Here is a 19243-nt window from a genome sequence, read left to right as displayed (position 1 = left end):
CATGCCCTGACACTGGCCAAAGACAGCATGGCATCTCCACATGAGTTGAATGTAAGAGAGGACATTGAAAGAAAGGGTCATTGATCTTATGGAGCAACAGTCTGGAAAATTCTGAGGGGGAGACAGAAGTGGTCATCCCTGGAGATCTGCCTTCGCACCGGCCAACAGAGGGTGTGGGTGATGGTCCTGGGTGCCACAGACAGTGGCACAGAAGATAAAGGTCATCTACTACCACTCTGACCATCCTCAGGTGCCATATTCCAAAGGTGCCAGAGGTGGCCCACAGTTGAAACAAAGGGGTGAGAGCTGTCCCAGGGGCCCACAAGCATATTCGCCAGCCCCAGGGCTGGTGACGGTTGGTAGTCCAGAGCCCTAAACTAGAAGGGTGTAGTCTCTGGTAGATCTAATCCAAAAATTATACAAGCCCAATTTCTTCAATGCAGTATTATAAAAAGAAATACATGAGCTGTATAGTTACATACAAACTTTACCCACAATAATCGGGCCTTTACTGATTCAGGAGGAGCTGCAGAACCCGGTAGAGGCCCAGTGGTCACGTCACTGTGGGAGTGTCAAATTACCGCTTGCAAAATACCTGCTATGGACTGGATTGCGTCCCCTCCAAATGTCATATGCTCAATCCCCAACTCTCCAGTGTGGTGGTGTTTGGAGATTGGGCCTTTGGGAGGTAATTAGGGTTAAAGAGGTCACAGGAGAGGGCCCTCATGATGGGACTGATGGCCCTTATAAGGAGAGACAGCAGAACGCAAGCACTCTCTCGCTCTGTCTCCCTCACTGACCTCCACCAAATGAAGACACAGTGAGAGTGGCCAACTGCAAGCCAGGAAGAGAGCCCAACCATGCTAGCGCTTTGATTTTAGGCTTCCAGCTTCCAGAACAGTGAGAAAATTAATTTCTGCTGTGTGAGTCTACGGTATTTTGTTATGGCAACTCCAGCTACTAAGATAGCTAAATCTACTATTCGCTCTCTATTTTGTGTTTGTTTCTACAACACTAGATAACTTTACTTTAGTTGTATTTTAAAGGGACATTTTATATATCAATTATTTTTAATTTTTTAATGTTTATTTCTTTTTGAGAGACACTGGATCCTAAGCAGGCTCCAGGCTCTGAGCCGTCAGCACAGAGCCCGACGCGGGGCTCGAACTCATGGACCGCGAGATCATGAACTGAGCCAAAGTCGGACACCCAACCAACTGAGCCACCCAGGTGCCCCTATATTAATTTTTAAACTGAAAAAGTATATTGAGATCTTCATCAGTGTGATTCTTTGCAAGTTTTTTTTTTTTAACCTTCCTGTTTCCTCATCTCTAAGTCTTATAGTGGAATCTTATAGGGTATTTATAACAATGAAACCCGTCAATATTTGTAGGGTGCTTAGAGTACTGCCTGCCTGGCACAATATGCTATGTGTTTATTAAATATAAGTAAAAATAAAGTGCATTCTTAGCATTATTTATACGTACATTATAATTTTAACTGTTGTCTTTTTACTATAAAAGCCAATTTAGACCTAATGCGTTCCATATTTGTTTTTCTCCTTCATGACTATTAATTATTAAAGTATTGCTGATTAATATATTATTTTCAGTAGAAACACCAAAGCCTTTACACCATAGATTTTCCTTTTCCTCACTCAAAACTCCTAAAATATAGCAAGTATTTATGCCAGGACAGAAAAACATTTTAATTTTTTAAAAATATAATTTATTGTCAAATTGGCTAACATACAGTGTGTGAAGTGTGCTCTTGGTTTTTGGGGTAGATTCCGTGGTTCATCGCTTACATACAACACCCAGTGCTCATCCCAACAAGTGCCCTCCTCAGTGCCCATCACCCATTTTCCCCTCTCCCCCACCCCCCATCGATCCTCAGTTCTCTGTATTTAAGAGTCTCTTATGGTTTTTAATTTAGATTTTTCTGGGAACGCAAGCTGGTGCAGCCACTCTGGAAAACAGTATGGAGGTTCTTCAAAAAACTAAAAATAGAACTACCCTACGACCCAACAATTGCACTACTAGACATTTATCCAAGGGATACAGGAGTGCTGTTTCGAAGGGACTCATGCACCCCCGTGTTTATAGCAGCACTATCAACAATAGCCAAAGTATGGAAAGTGCCCAAATATCCATCAATGGATGAATGGATAGAGAAGATGTGGTATATATATACAATGGAGTATTACTCGGGAATCAAAAAAAATGAAATCTTGCCATTTGCAACTACGTGGATGGAACTGGAGGGTATTACACTAAGTGAAAGTAGTCAGAGAAAGACAAAAGTCATATGACTTCACTCATATGAGGACTTTAAGAGACAAAACAGATGAACATAAGGGAAGGGAAACAAAAACAATATAAAAACAGGGAGGGGCACAAAACAGAAGAGACTCATAAATATGGAGAACAAACAGGGTTATTGAAGGGGTTGTGGGAGGGGAGATGGGCTAAATGGGTGAGGGGCACTAAAGAATCTCCTCCTGAACTAACTCCTGCTAACTAATTTGGATGTAAATTTTTTAAAAAATTAAAAATAAAATTAAAAAAAAGAACATAGCACTCAATAAATAGTAGCTATTAAAAAAAGAAATAACTAAAAAACAAATACAAACTTGGATAATATTTTGAACAGGGCTTTCAAAAAGAGAATACTCAAATGGCTGATAAATATTTTTTTATTAAAAAAAAACAAAAACCAAAAAAACCAAAACAAAAAAAATTTAGATTTTTCTACACAGCTAATGTTTATTTCTCTTCTCATCAAAGCATACTATTATCATTAGCCACTGATGTTAGGACATTTGAACAAGTCAATATTTTTATTTGGAAGACAACATTTTCAAATAGAAAAAACATTGTAAGGTGTCATCCCCTGAATAATGATTTCTTTATCATATATAAATAATTATTGTCTTTGCACACAGTGACTAGAAGGCAGTTACCTCCATTTTCTTCAAGCTAGACAGGTTTGTGCTTGTTTTATTATTTTTGCTTTTCTTTCAGAAATAGCACATTTAAAACATTAGGAATATTATCTTGATTTCTCATGTTTTTTGAATCCTTAGAGACTCTACTCCCATTTATATATCATTTAGTGTCCTTTTTGTACTAACATACCATTGCATTTGAAAAACATTACTGTCTTTCTATTAAAGAATTAGGTACATAAACTTTTCTTGATCAACGTTCTCTCCATGGGACCTGGGTTATATTCAGAATATATCAGGGTTGTCTTCAACATGTCCATTTCACTTCTCAAGAAATATGTGGATTCTGAAAGCAAAGTGCTTCCAGAAGGCTGGACATCCTGTTTAGGACTTATGAATTTCACCCGGATTTCCCATTCCCTGTCTTTTAATTCATGGGCTTTCATTCAGGGAAGAAACAACGGATCATCTTCAGTATCAGAATTTCATCAAATGCTTGGGCAAAATGGAGGTTTTGGTCATCCTTTTTGTCCAGAAAAGAAAAGAAAAGAAAAAGGTAAAGATAAAGAAAAAGAAAAGGAAAAGAAAATAAAATGGCGAACTATGAACCAGGGCAGGGAGAGCCTCTGTTCAACCCAGAGGTGCCTGTCACTGCCCTGAGTGAGCTTCAGGGAACAAGACCATCATACAATGTATTTATCCACCAGGGGATGGTATTTATCCACCCTGTGTGTCCACAGAGCTCCAGAGCTCCACTGCTCCACTGCTGGCTTACCCACATCGCAGAAACAAACCTCCCTCTGCTGGACCCTCACTCCACTCGCCCAAAGAAAGCAACCTGTTTCCTGCCCTTAACCGGACTAGGGTTCTAACCAGTCCACTAGGTGAAGTATCAAACCAGAAATGGGGAATTAAGGAGTTTAATCATCTTTTTTTTTACTTTTATTTTTATTTATTTATTTATTTATTTATTCCTTTTTTTTTTAATATATGAAATTTATTGTCAAATTGGTTTCCCTACAACACCGAGTGCTCATCCCAAAAGATGCTCTCATCAATATCCATCACCTACCCTCCCCTCCCTCCCACCCCCCATCAACCCTCAGTTTGTTCTCAGTTTTTAAGAGGTTAGAGTGGGAGAGAGCCAAAGCATAAGAGACTCTTAAAAACGGAGTTTAATCATCTTTAAGTTGAAAGCCTTGCAGACAGCCTCATGTCATTAAAAACAAAACAAAACAAAAAAGTCTGAATCCTGTGGACCCAACCCCCCAGCGGCTGGGACAGATGGCAGAAGACAGTCTTCCCTCTGCGTTCCAGATGGAGACTAATCTTACCTCTGTTAGCATGCACTCCGCCTTAGCTGAATCATTCAATCCCCAAACAGTTATTAATTCAAAAGAGACAAGGATTCTTAACTCTCTGTTTGAATGAAGAATCCAGCAAGACTGTGGATTTTACTTTATCTTTTGAATAACGGGAAAAAAGAAAATTTCAAAGCTCTTCCATAAAAATAAGGCTCACAGGTATTTATATCTTTGGCAAAGCAGATACATGAATTTAAGCATTACAGCCAGGGCTAATATTATTAAAACAAGCAATCAAAAGCCCATACTTTAAGGGAATATGTTCCAAACCATAGGATGACTTTTACATAACGCAGTTCTGAGACTCTTCGTAGGAGAGATTGGGAGAAATACATTCCAATCAGGCGAGCATACAGTCAAGCAGCTGACACAGGCTTTCCCCTACTGAAAGTCCCACTCAGAGAGAAAGGTCTTGCTAAGTTAAGGTAATTTATAATAGGGGACAGTCTGCCATGCTGCTCCGAGAAAACAGTTATTTGCTGTAAGGAAAAAAAAATTCAAATCAAGACAATGGAACTATTCATCACGGAAAATTTATTTTTTAAAAAAGCCCTGTGTTGTATTTCGGTTTCAGGAAAACTAGGAATCACCAAGATTTATCCTCAGAAAGAGGAACAAGTGAAATTGCTTATTCTCATTATCAGGAGTGCATTACACTGATTTTGAGAGTTACTGTAATTTTCACAGTAACCATTGTTCTATTTCTTCAATTATTCAAAACAAGATTTGTCAAATGATAAAATTAAATTCATCATAAGAAGGTACTAACCTATATTTCAGAATAGATAGACCAATATGGTGAAATGTTTAAATGCAGAAACAGATCTAACATCATATGGAAACTTGATTTAGGATGGATTTGATGTCTTAACTCAGTAGAAAAAGAAAGGTGTATTTAAAAAAATTTTTTTACATTTATTCATTTTTGAGAGACAGAGAGAGACAGTGCACAAGTGGGGGAGGGGCAGAGAGAGAGGGAGACACAGAATTCGAAGCAGGCTCCAGGCTCTAAAGTGTCAGCACAGAGCCCCACGCGGGGCTCGAACCCACGAACCGTGAGATCATGACCTGAGGCGAAGTCAGTCGCTCAACCGACTGAGCCACCCAGGCACCCCAAGACTAGGTGTATTTTATAAAAATGAGGCCAGCATAAATGCATATTGTTCTGGAAGAAAAAAAAGATAACTGCATACATCATTTACATAAGTAAAATCCAGGTAGATGAAGTATCTACCATTTAAATATGCATATATCATTTTATTATTTTTTTGTGAAAGCATACATATATCTGGTAAGAATTGAGAATAACAATTGAATAAACTTGAACAATACTAGAAAACCAAAAATTCTAAAGAAAAATATTTGATTAGCTTTGAAATTACATATGGCAAAGTCACTATAAATGTACGCTAGAGAGAATATATTTGCAACCAATATAATAGATAAAAAATTAATATCTAACATAAAATTAACTCTATAACTAAAAAGGCAAGCACTCAAACAAGAAATTGGATAAGCCAACAAATAGGCAATTACAGAGGAAAAGTTCCTTATAGCCAATAGCAATATGAAAAGAAGTTCAATCTCATACGTGTTCAAAGATGTGCAAATAAAAACTATAAGTTGATTTGCATTAATCAGCCTGGCAAAATTTGAAGCATTCAGTGTTAAAAAGATTTTGGTAAAGCGAACTTATATATCAGTGACAGAAGTGTCAGTTTCAACAATTGGATAGTAATCTGGCAGTATATGATCACATTTAAATACATTTAATATTTAACCTAGAAATCTTACTTTTATGATCTATGTCCTATAAAAAAGATATATATATATATTAAATTATAAAATCATATATACACAGGAGTGCCTGGGTGGCCCAGTTGGTTAAGCATCGGGCTCTTGAATTCAGCTCAGGTCATGATCTCATGGTTCAGGAGTTTGAGCCCTGGGTTAGGCTCTGTGCTGACAGCTCAGAGCCTGGAGCCTGCTTCGGATTCTCTCTCCCTCCATCTCTGCCTCTCCCTTGCTCATGTTCTCCCTTTCCACCTCTCTCTCTTTCTCTTAAAATAAGTAAATAAGTAAATAAATAAATAAATAAATAAAACTTTAAAAAAACAAAAAACGTATATACACATATAAGCACATAGTAATGTACATAAAAATGCTTTCATTGTAGACAATAACTAGAGAAATAATAAAGGAAGTTGTTTCTGGTTTGGAAATTGTCTTGAGTATATAGTATGACAATAGTTACAGAATTTTAGGCAGAATTGATGGAGAAATGCATCCATAGAGGCTTATTCTGAAAAAAAAAAATTTTTTTTAATTCCAAGACAGAAAGTAGCTCTATATAATAGCTTTTATTAGCCTGTTTACCAATGTTAAAGAGAAAACTAGGTTCTAAACACAACTGACCATCTTCTGTTATTCAGTCCCAGAGATTTGAGGTAGTAATATGGCATCTGGAAATTACCTGGAACCTTTACATGTGTCAAGCTTTAGTATTAATTACGTATTAAAAATTTAAACCAGCATATTAAAATATCAAAGAAAATTATCACATTGTATTAACCAATGTATATGTCCCTTTCTATAAGCAATTATTAGAGGATGAGGGGTTTTTCCTTCTTTTAAACAGGCAAGTGAACTTTGATCTCTTATGGTTCTATCTCCCTCTAGTGGTAGAAATGTATTTCAAATATTTGCACAATAAGTAAGGCCATCGTCTCACCATGAAACATCAGAAGTGTCGCATACATAGGAATTACTGCGGCTGTTACTGTGTACGTGTCATCAGGGAGGAAATAATATTTTCTACTGCGTGACAACTTTATTTAAATTTTACTTTATTTGAATTAGTAGCGTCAAGTTTTAAAATGGTAACAAGATCCTTTTCTATAAAGTCTAAAATTCTAATATAAAAACATATTTTCAGGTCGGTCTCAACCTAAATTGTAGAGTTGAGGTTATTCACACTTACATATAGCTCTCAGACTTTCTTAAAAATAAAAAGCTTTCAGTATAAAATGTAGATACCTTTGTAATGACTCTCCTTCATTTACTAAGTGAATCTTTCTGAGCCTTCATTTCTTTATCTGTATCTCCAATCCTTCCTGCATTTATGCCCAGGATCTCACTCAACACCTCCCACAACTTTGTCAGGAAGATAGGAAAGGTGTTTAATGTCTTTGTCTTATGATGAAGGAAATGTGGTGTCAAAAGATCTTTTAGTTTATCCAAACTCAGTAAACAAATGTCAGAGGTGGAAACGTACCATAGATTTCCTGATTCCAAATTCAGTGCTTTTTATAAGACCTCCCCTCACTTGCAATTATGATCATGAAGGGAGCTAATATTTGCACAAAGGCTTAAGTCCAATAGGAATATGTCATTATAAAATTACATAATAAAGAGAACAATGAGGTTTCTGAATGTGAGAAAGTAATGGGGAGATAAGAGAAGAATACTTCATAAAACTATGAAAACTATGAAAACTACATCAGGAGCACCTGGGTGGGTCAGTCGGTTAAGCGTCCGACTTGGGCTCAGGTCATGATCTCACTGTCCGTGAGTTTGAGCCCCGCGTTGGGCTGTGTGCTGACAGCTCAGAGCCTGGAGCCTGCTTCAGATTCTGTGTCTCCCTCTCTCTGACCCTCCCCCGTTCATGCTCTGTCTTTCTCTGTCTCAAAAATAAATAAATGTTAAAAAACATTTTTTTAAAAGAAAAGTATATACATCAGGCTGAATTGAACTGCCCGTCAAAATGAAAAATATCCAGAAATCTGGGAGGCTTTATATACATACAATCTGTACAAATATATATTATTCTACCTCCCCACACTTTTTCTACACCTTCTTCTTAAAACACCATGGGAGTGAATTACTGTCAAGTTAAGATTTCTGCCATGGATTAGAAGAGTGACAAGGAGATGCCACATAGTCCAACAAACATTTGGTTATAATGGCAAAAAGAGAGAAAGAAACGGGCGTATAGATTTGTTGGTTGTATTTATAAGGCGCCATGTGTATGGAGTGTGCACGTGGGGCTGGAGGGTAGCTGCGAAGACCAGCTCGGGTTCTTTCTCTTTAAAAGTTCTTATTTCTCCTGTTCCTATGCTTCCCTTTCCTGTTTCATTCTGTTCCCATCAAAGCAGTTGTGGCCTGGGTAAAACAGACAAGGGGAAAGGAAGAGAGACAAAGCTGGGTCACACCTTCCGTGATCCCGTCAAGGTTCTCCAACGTCTGAACAAGTAGCCCCAAGCCCATCTGAAGGCCCACTGTACTTAGGAACCTGCCATACAGATTTGTAAAAAAAAAAAAGCATATTCAGAACATATACTCTCCGTGGAAGAGTAACTGAATTGTAACCTCATTTTCTCTTAACTTCTGCCGCTGCCCCCACCCTCCCCCCACCTCATGCCCTCCTTTAAACCATAATGAGAAGCAAAACCCAAAGATCTCATCTCAAGCTCGGTCTTCCCTCTCAGACGGTACTGAACACAGAGAGCGACTAGAATTCCTCGTGCTTCTCATAATTCAACCAGACTCACTCAAAATTAATCACAGACTTTTACTTTAGAATAAATAGGAGGCTTGAAGGGCAGTGTGGAAACTTAAACTTTCTTCCTTCTTATCACGGGGAATAAGTAAGTACAAACTGGTCCATATCTATTTTCCTGCCTCTGGACAGGTTCCATTATGTCGGAACAAGTCACTTCCCAACCGGAAGTCAATACCTTAGTCAATTACCTTAGTCAATTACCTAAGTCAATTAACTTAACTGTCTTTCACAGGTGAGCCAGCTCTGAGCATGTTCTCCAGCCCAGCAGAGCTTTTGGGTTGTTCTGAAAAAAACAAAACAAAACAAAACAAAACAAAACATTAGTTTTGGTGTCAGGAAATAAGATGGCAAGGCCAGGTGTCACTGACTTGTATGATCATCCATCTTTCAGGACCTTAAGGCCCTTTCCTGCAAATTAAGCGAGTTAAACTGAAGAATAGCAAAGGTTTCTTCTAGAACTGGTAGACTGACTCTACAGTCTAATCAAGAGCTGGAAATGAATCCCTAGCCTTTCGTTCAAAAGTCCCTGGTACTAGAATGACTCAATTCTCTGGGCAATCTCTGCAGAAGAACCTGCTGTAAAAATAATTGAAACAAGTTGATGTAAGTTCTTCTGAGAAAGGATCCCTCCTTTCCTTTAGTTTAACATTCTGTCAGCAGAGTTAATTTTTTGCCTTACAAGTGCCAAAAGGATAGACTCAACTCCAGGGACATCTCTACCTGCATCTGGAGAATAACCATTATCATTGCTGGTTTCCTTCTTTCTTTTTTTTTTTTCACATTAAAAAAAGCTTATTTATTTATTTTCAGAGAGAGAGAGAGAGAGGAGGAGAGAGAATCCCACGCAGGCTCTGCATTGTCAGCGCAGAACCTGACTCTTGATCTCACAAACAGTGGTATCATGACCTGAGCTGAAACCAAGAGCCAAACACTTAACCGACTGAGCCACACATGTGCTCACCTTCTTTCTCGGTAAACTTTAATTTAAATTTTAAGATGTCCTGATACTCACAGATGTTTGGGGACTTTTAGCTTTTTTCAACATACAGCTTGAGTTTTTTCTTTATGATTTCCTCTAGAAGCCCTCTCTGAAGGAGGGGTTGCCCTTGGGATGGAACACTGTCCTCAGTTTGGCAATAAGGTCCGTTAAGTCTGTTCTGCTCAGCGCTGAGCCCGCTTTGTTCCTAAACCTGTCCTCACCCCTCGCTACTTCCCTTCCAGGGATCTTGGATCCTTTTGGAGAGAGGCTTTCCTAAGATTCTGATGTAGGAAGCAGGCAAGCAAATAAATGATTCCCCGGCTGTGCTTCTCGGGTTTTTCACATTAATGTCATGCCCCCATTCTCTCTGTGCCCGCCTCTCTTTAGAAAAGTCTTCTGAGGGAATATCTAGAGTCCCAAGTTTTCCAAATGATTCATTTCTTTGCAAAAGCAACAAGAAGTTCCTCCTCCTTCGGGAAGTCTGGGGCAATCCAGTTGCGTAAATCCCTAACTAAGGGTCTCTTGGGGATTTTCTAAAACTGAGGAGGAATGGGGTGCCTCCAACTACTCCTAAAGTCCTTGGCTGGGAGGTCAACCGGAGGCTCTTCTAGTCCCCACTCCATACATCTGTCCAGGAAGCACTGCCCCTTGTGGAGCTATAAGCAGCAAGTGTAAGGGGGTTTCAGAGCATCTTCCTTGCAGAAGGAGCCCTTGCACCCACATCTCACTCTGCCATGGCTCCAGATCCCAAGGCTGTCCCTGGGTGGTTGAGTAACAGACTCCCAAGAGAGAAAGTGCCACCACTCACTCCTTCCAGACTCCCTGCCCCATTGGGAAGGCTTTGTTTCTTATACTGTTTGCTAGACATTTATTAGGCATTCTCTCTGCATCTTCATATAGCTAAATTATTTAATGACAACCAACAAAATTTAAAAGGATTGAATCCGGGGCACCTGGGTGGCTCAGTTGGTTAAGTGTCCAACTTGGGTTCAGATCATGATCACAGATTGTGAGTTTGAGCCCCGCGTCGAGCTCTGCGCTGACAGCTCAGAGCCTGGAGCCTGCTTCAGATTCTGTGTCTCCCCCTCTCTCCCTGCCTCTCCACTGCTCATGCTCTCTCTCTCTCTCTCTCTCAAAAATAAATATTTAAAAAATAAATAAATAAAAAATAAAAACAAATAAAAAATAAAAGGATTGGATCCATTTTGTCACTTCCTGCTTTAGCTAATTGAAGCATTGCTTCTTTGAAGAATTATATTTATTGAGCTTTTTTCTAATGCTGTATTTTCTTATCAGATTAATAGAGAAAATAAAAAATAGCTACCAGTTGAGGGGTTGTCTACCTATTTCAACATTCAACAGTTATCTTCAGTCAAATAAAAAGGATGAAATTTTGTCTTAAGTTTCATTTTAGAGAAGTTGAACTTAACGAATACAAGTTCTTAATAAAGTTTCAGAACTTTTCCTTCTGTTCTTTTCAACAGATACTTACTCAGCAATGTATTAGGCTGGTGCTGTATCAGGAGTCTGGGAGTATAGAAACTAAAATAACACATGTACATATTTTATAATCAAACAATGAATTCACCACTAACATCTAAATTGTCTTTGGAATGAAGCATGGGATAAAAAGTACATTCATTAGAAGTTAAAGAGGATCAAAATTAGAAAGGCATTTCAGTATAGGGGGAGGGGCCGAGATGGCCGAGCAGCATGGAAGGTTTTTTTTTTTTGCCTCTCTCATCCCTGAAGTGCAGCCAGATCAACACCAAGCCATCTTGCGCACCTAGAAAACTGAGTTGAGGATTAACACAACAATCTGCACAACTTCAACCACAGAACTCAGCAGGTAGGTGGCATGGAGAGGTGAACTGGGGGAGAGAGAAGCCACAGAGGGTAGGGAGCTGTTTTTGCTTGTGGAAAGAGGATGGAGAGAGGGGGGAGGGTACAGGAAAAGCACCCCCCCATGAAAGCAACTGGAGAGAAAGAGAAAGAGTGGAAACACCCACAGTGGATTGAACAAGAAAGGGAGAAAGGAGAAAAGAGAGAGTTTAAATACCATTAAGACTCTATAAACCGGGGAGCACAGAGTCTGAAACTCTGCAGCTTGATACTAGGTGGAGCTCTGGTGGGGAGGGCGAATCCCCAGGAGCAGACAGTGAGGTCTGAGGGGTACTCGGGCCACATGGGGAGACGCAGTTCCCCTGCTGGGAGGACATTTGGTAGAGGCTGTGTGGCATCCCTACAGGCAAAAGTCCCAGCAGAACCTGGAGAACAACCACGTTCACTGGTGTTGGAACAAGGACATTAAGGATGAAGCCTGGTGCCAGATATGTGTTGTGATTTACCATAATTCCTGAAATGCTGCTGCTACACCATTGTGTGAATTTTTTCCGGGGTGAGCTGGCACCCAGCCACAGTCTCTGGGCATCTGCAGCAGCCCAGTTGTGTGAATGTTCCTAGGGGAGGCGCGGGCATCCAGCCATTGCTGGATGAGACCCTCCCCCAGAGGGTCTGAGCATGTCAAAGCCACGAGGCCTCAGAAGTAAGGAGTTGGGAAAGACAGTCCCATCTGAGATAAAACTCGGGAGGGAGGTGCCACCTGGCAGGCTGATGGCTTGCTCACAGACAGTGTAGAAGCATGGAGTGGATGGAAGCCAGAGACAAAGGAGGGGTGGCTTGACTGCTGGTGGGCGAGAGCACAGAGTTCTGATACTAGAGACTGAGTAGCTGGGTAACACCATTTTCACTTCTCCTGCGCATGCGCATACATGTGTCATACTGATCCACATCAGTAAACTAAGCAGCGTCATCTAGTGGAGAATGGGGCCATTACACCAAGCCCCATTCAACTGGGGCAACGGTGCTCTAGAGGAACACTACAAGTCTCTGCCTGCTTAGTTACAGACTATAAAGTGCCTCATAGTTTGACTTCTAAGGGAAACTGGATGTAATTTCAATCGTATTTCATTCTGTTAGCTGGTCCACCTATTCCATTTTTTTTCTTTTTCTTTTCTTTCCTTATTCTTGAATACAGAGAAAATTTTGTTTTTATTTTCCAATTTTATAAAAACGTTTTTATTTATTTTTTTCTACTATATTTTTTACTTTAAAATTTTTTTTAAATTCTATTTTACTTCCTTCACTTTATTGTATTGTATTCATTTTTTTTTTAATTTTCAAAGGTTTTCCTTTTTTTTTCTTTTTATTCTTTTTTCTTTTCCTCTTTTCTGTATTCTGTCAAGCTTTTGTCAACAACCAGAACAAAATACACCTAGGATCTGGCATTCTTTATTTGATTTTTTTGGGTGTTGTTTTAAATTTTTATTTATTTATTTATTTATCATTTAATTCTTTGTCTTCCTTCAAAATGATGAAACAAAGGAATTCACCCTAAAAGAAACAACAGGAAGAAAGGACAGCCAGGGACTTAATCAACACAGATACAAGCAAGATGTCTGAACCAGAATTTAGAACCACGATAATATACTAGTTGGGGGTTGAAAAAAGCATAGAATCCCTTTCTGAAGAGATAAGAGATGTAAAATCTAGTCAGGATGAAATTTAAAATGCTATAACTGAGATGCAATCTCGAATGGCTGACACAGTGCAAGGATGGAAGAAGCAGAGCAGTGAATGAGTGATATAGAGGACAAACTTATGGAGAATAATGAAGGAGAAAAAAAGAGGGAAACTAAGGCGAAAGAGCACAATATAATAATTAGAGAACTCAGTGACTCATTAAAAAGGAATAACATCCAAATCATAAGGGTCCCAGAAGATGAAGAGAGGGAAAAAGGGGTAGAAGGTTTATGTGAGCAAATCATAGCAGAAAATTTTCCTAACCTGTGGAAAGACACAGACCTCAAAATCCAGGAAGCACAGAGAACTCCCATTAGATTAAACAAAAACCAACCATCAACAAGGCATATCATAGTCAAATTCACAAAATCCTCAGACAAAGAAAGAATCATGAAAGCAGCAAGGGAGAAAAGGTCCTTAATCTACAAGGGCAGACAGATCAAGTTCACAGCAGACCTATCCACAGAAACATGGCAGGCCAGAAAGGAGTGGCACAATATATTCAATGTGCTGGATTGGAAAAATATGCAGCCAAGAATTCTTTATCCAGCAAGGCTGTCATTCAAAATAGAAGGAGAGATAAAAAGTTTCCCAGACAAAAACTGAAGGAGTTCGTGAACACTAAGCCAGTCTTGCAAGAAATTTAAAGGGGGACTCTCTAAGGAGAGAAAAGACAAAAAAACCCCAAAACAAAACAAACAAACAAAGAAACAAAACCAAAAATGGCTAGAAAGAACCAGAGAACACCACCAGAAACTTCAACTCTACAAGCAACACAATAGCAATAAATTCATATCTTTCAGTACTAACTCTAAATGTCAGTGGAGTAAATGCTCCATTCAAAAGACATAGGGTAACAGAATGGATAAGAAAACAAGATCCATCTATATGCTGTTTACAAGAGACCTATTTTAGACCTAAAAATACCTTCAGATTGAAAGTAAGGGGATGGAGAACCATCTATCATGGTAATGGCCACCAAAAGAAAGCTGGAGTAGCCATACTTATATCAGACAATCAGATTTTAAAACAGACTGCAACAGAGATGAAAAAGGGCATTATATCATACTTAAGGGGTCTGTCCACCAAGAAGATCTAATAATTGTAAATATTTATGCTCCAAACATGAAAGCACCCAAATGTATAAATCAATTAATCACAAACGTAAAGAAACTAATTGAAAATAATACCATAATAGTAGGGGACTTCAATACCCCACTTACAACAATGGACAGATCATCTAAGCAGAAAATCAACAAGGAAACAATGGCTTTGAATGACACACTGGATAGGATGGACCTAACAGATATATATAAAACACTTAATCCAGCAGAATACACATTCTTCTCAAGTGCACATGGAACATTCTCCGGAATAGATCACATACCGGGATACAAATCAGCCCCTCAACAAGTACAAAATGATTAGGATCATACCGTACATATTTACAGGCTACAATGCTATGAAACTCAAAATCAACCACAAGAAAAACTTTGGAAAAACAACAAATACTTGGACACTAAAGAACATCCTACTAAAGAATGAATAGGCTAACCAAGAAGTTAAAAAGGAAATTAAAAAGTACATGGAAGCCAATAAAAATGTCAACACCACAGTCCAAAACCTCTTGGATGCAGCAAAGACAGTCATAAGAGGGAAGTATATAGCAATCCAGGCCTTCCTCAAGAAGGGAGAAAGGTCTCAGATACACCATCTAACCTTATGCCTCAAGGAGCTGGATAAAGAAAGCAAATAAAATCCCAAAGCAGCAGAAGATAGGAAATAATAAAGATTAGAGCAGAAATTAATACTATTGAAACAAAAAAACAACCCACAAAAAAGCAAAAACAAAACAAAACAAAACAAACAGTAGAACAGATCAGTGAAACCAGGAGCTGGTTCTTTGAAAGAATTAACAAATTGATAAACCGCTAGCCAGTTTGATCAAAAATGAAAAGGAAAAGACCCAAATAAAGAAAATCAAGAATGAAAGAGGAAAGATCACAACCAACACCGCTGAAATATAAACAATAAGAGAATATTATGAGCAATTACATGCCAATAAATTGGGCAATCTGGAAGAAATGGACAAATTCTTAGAAACATACAAATGATCAAAACTGAAACAAGGAGAAATAGAAAACTTGAACAGACCAATAACCAGTAAAGAAATTTTATTAGGAATAAAAAATCTCCCAAAACCCAAAAGTCCAGGGCTGGATGGCTTTCCAGGAGAGTTGTACCAAACACTTAAAGAAGACTTAAAACCTATTCTTTTGAAGCTGTTCCAAAAAAGAGAAATGGAAGGAAAACTTCCAAACTCATTCCATGAAGCCAGCATTACCTTGATTCCAAAACCAGACAAAGACCCCACTAAAAAGAACTACAGACCAATTTCTCTGATGAACGTGGGTGCAAAAATCCTCAACAAGATACTAGCCAACTGGATCCAACAATACATTAAAAGAATTACTCACCACGACCAAGTGGGATTTATATCTGGGATGCAGGGTTGGTTCAATATCTGCAAAACAATCAACGTGATACATCACATTAATAAAATAAAGGACAAGAACCACAAGATCCTCTCAATAGATGCAGAGGAAATGTTTGACAAAATACAGTATCCCTTCTTGATAAAAACCCTCAAGAAAGTGGGGATAGAAGGATCATACCTCAGGGTCATAAAAGCCATATATGAAAGACCCACCACTAATATCATCCTCAATGGGTAAAAACTGAGAGCTTTCCCCCTAAGGTCAGGAACACGACAGGGATGTCCACTCTCACCATTATTATTCAACATAGTATTGGAAGTCTTAGCCTCAACAATCAGACAACACAAGGACAACACAAAGGAATAAAAGGCATCCAAATCAGCAAGGAGGAAGTCAAACTTCCACTCTTCACAGACAACATGATACTCTTTATGGAAAACTCAAAAGATTGCACCAAAAAAACTGCTAGAACTGATCCATGAATTCAGCAAAGTCTGAGGGTATAAAATCGATGCACAGAAATCAGCTGCATTTCTATACACAAATAATGAAGCAACAGAAAGAGAAATCAAGAATCAATCCCATTTACAATTGCACCAAACCCATAAAATACCATGAAGAAAACTAACCAAAGAGGTGAAAAATCTATACACTGAAAACTATAGAAAGCTTATGAAAGAAATGGAAGAGGACACAAAAAAAAAATGAAAAAGTATTCCATACTCATGGATTTTATGAACAAATGTTGTTAAAATGTCAATGCTACCCAAGGAAATCTACATATTCAATGCAATCCCTATCAAAATAACATCAGCATTCTTCACGGAGCTAGAACAAAGAATCCTAAAATTGGTACAATACCAGAAAAGACCCCAAATAGCCAAAGCAATCCTGAAAAAGGAAATCAAAGCTGGAGGCATCACAATCCCAGACTTCAAGATGCAAATAGAAATACCATACAACCCAACAATCGCTCTACTAGGCATTTATCCAAAGGATACAGGTGTGCTGTTTCAAAGGGGCGCATGCACCCCAAAGCTTATAGCAGCAGTATAGACAATAGTCAAAGTATGGAAAGAGCCCAAATGTCCATCGATGGATGAATGGATAAAGAAGACGTGGTATATATACACAATGGAGTATTACTCGGCAATCAAAAAGAATGAAATCTTGCCGTTTGCAACTACATGGATGGAACTACAGGGTATTATGCTCAGTGAAATTAGTCAGAGAAAGACAAATATATGATTTCATTCATATGAGGACTTTAAGAAACAAAACAGATGAACATAAGGGAAGAGAAGCAAAAATAACATAAAAACAAGGAGGGGAACAAAATATAAGAGACTCTTAAATACGGAGAACAAACTGAGAGTTGCTGGAGGGGTTGTGGGTGGGGGATGGGCTAAATGAGTAAAGGGCACTAAGGAAGACACTTGTTGGGATGAGCACTGGGTGTTTTATATATATCGGATGAATAACTGGAATCTTCTCCTGAAACCATTATTGCACTATCAGCTAACTAACTTGGATGCAAATACATACATACATACAAACAATAAAAAGTGAAAGAGTATGATTCTAGAAAATATCTGACTTGAGAGGCAGTACGACGGAGCTCTTAAGACTACACATTCTTCAAGGCAGGATGGTAAACAAGACTGACTTTTGAAGCTTCCCATCCCAAGCAAAGGCTTAGAAAAACTGGATACAGGGGTGCCTGGGTAGCTCAGTTGGTTAAGCGTCCAACTTTGGCTTAGGTCACGATCTCACGGTCTGGAAGTTCGAGCCCCCATCGGCTCACTGCCATCAGCACAGAGCCCACTTCAGATCCTCTGTCCCCCTCTCCTTCTCTGCCCCGCCCCTGCTCTCTCTCTGTCAAAAATAAATAAAACATAGGGGCATCTGGGTGGCTCAGTGGATTAAGCATCCAACTTTGGCCCAGGTCATGATCTCAGGGTTTGTGAATTCAAGCCCCGCGTCAGGCTGTGCGCTGACAGCACAGAGCCTGGAGCCCACTTTGAGTTCTGTGTCTCCCCCTCTCTCTCTGCCGCTCCCCTGCCCCTGCTCATATTCTGCCTCTCAAAAATAAGTAAACATTAAAAAATTTAAAAGAAAGAGAAAAAGAAATAAAACATTGAAAAAACTGGATACAATAAACTCACATTTCATTTTTTAAACAGACAGCTGAGCTTGAAATTGAGACTAGGAAATCCCCAGATAGAAGAAACAAATAGAATATTCAAAATCAATGCGGTGAGCAAGAGCTAAACCCAGTGACCTGTGGAGGAGCCAGAATGGAGTAAATCCCTATGGGAACCATGGTTTTAACACATACGAAGCTGTAGACTGGAGTCTGAAGTCCCAGGCAGCATTGCCACGTAGAAATGGGCCCTTTCGTAAATCTGAGAGCCAGTCCATGAAATGGAAACTAGAATAGCCTGCTAACTAAGCCAGTGAAGCAGTAAGAGGGTGGAGACAAAAGAAGTCGGAAGCCTGCATCTGAACCTTGCTTGGTGTGGTATATGAATTTGCATTATCCTGTCTATGTGGAAAACCCCAATTTATAAATTCTTATAAAAACGAAAACCTTTGGGGCCTCGGCGGACAGAGTCAAGTGTGCTTCTGCCCCACAGAGGATCCTTCGCGAATCGGGACACTTGATTCCTGTAGAAATAGCTCCCGCTGAAGAAGAGTTCCCAGTGAAAACGTGTGTCTCACGAGAGGAGACCAAGGACTGGGGAAGAGAGAGGACAGTGAATTAGGTAAATCACGTCCAGAGAAATACAGATAATAGAAAAATATAAACATGCCTTAAATAAAGGATCTTTACAATGTTCAAAGAGAAGTAAAGAGTGGAAACCACAATGGAAGAACAAAACATAATGAAAAGGAACAGATAATTTTAAAAAAGGACAAAACAGAAATGCTAAAACTTAAAAAAATACAGTCATTCACACTTCCATACCCAGTACCAGACTTGCCCCGGTACCGTAAACAACAAGTAAACTGGATAAAATACAGACTGCAATTTTCAGGCATTAAAGAACGGCCCGAGAGAAAGAGAAACAATTGCTCTGGCTTCTACATGGGCACATATTTTAGGTCACAACAGCAAAAGGGAAAACCCAAGCGGAACACAGTGGGCTCAGAGACTTGAAGAGACCGAGATCGGTGTTCGGGGAGTCTGGAGTGGCAGGAGTCGCCGGGCAGAGTGCCAGACAGAAGACAGCCACACGCAGAAGGAGCTCCAGGAATCTGCCGAGGGGTCACCTGCGTGAGACCCTGTACCAGACACAGCACTGGCCTGTG

The 19243-nt window shown here is 39.2% G+C and overlaps 1 protein-coding gene across 3 annotated transcripts in view; it reads left to right on the top strand.

Moving 5' to 3' along the window:
* CD55 (CD55 molecule (Cromer blood group)) overlaps positions 1-7669 on the top strand; it is a 55866-nt gene extending 48197 nt beyond the window's left edge. Inside the window, exons 10-11 of one of the 3 annotated variants that reach the window (XR_007458799.1) lie at positions 1-1230; positions 1936-7669. Coding sequence is in view for 2 of the 3 variants with exons in the window: in XM_049634256.1 (XP_049490213.1) it covers positions 1-44 (44 nt within the window). In the remaining variant the exon portion in view is untranslated. The other 2 variants (XM_049634256.1, XM_049634255.1) reach the window with 2 other exon arrangements.
* The last annotated feature ends 11574 nt before the right edge of the window (positions 7670-19243 follow it).

The sequence above is a fragment of the Panthera uncia genome, chromosome F1, assembly GCF_023721935.1.
Source record: "Panthera uncia isolate 11264 chromosome F1, Puncia_PCG_1.0, whole genome shotgun sequence".
Lineage (NCBI taxonomy): Eukaryota > Metazoa > Chordata > Mammalia > Carnivora > Felidae > Panthera > Panthera uncia.
This window is presented reverse-complemented; position numbering and strand designations above follow the sequence as displayed.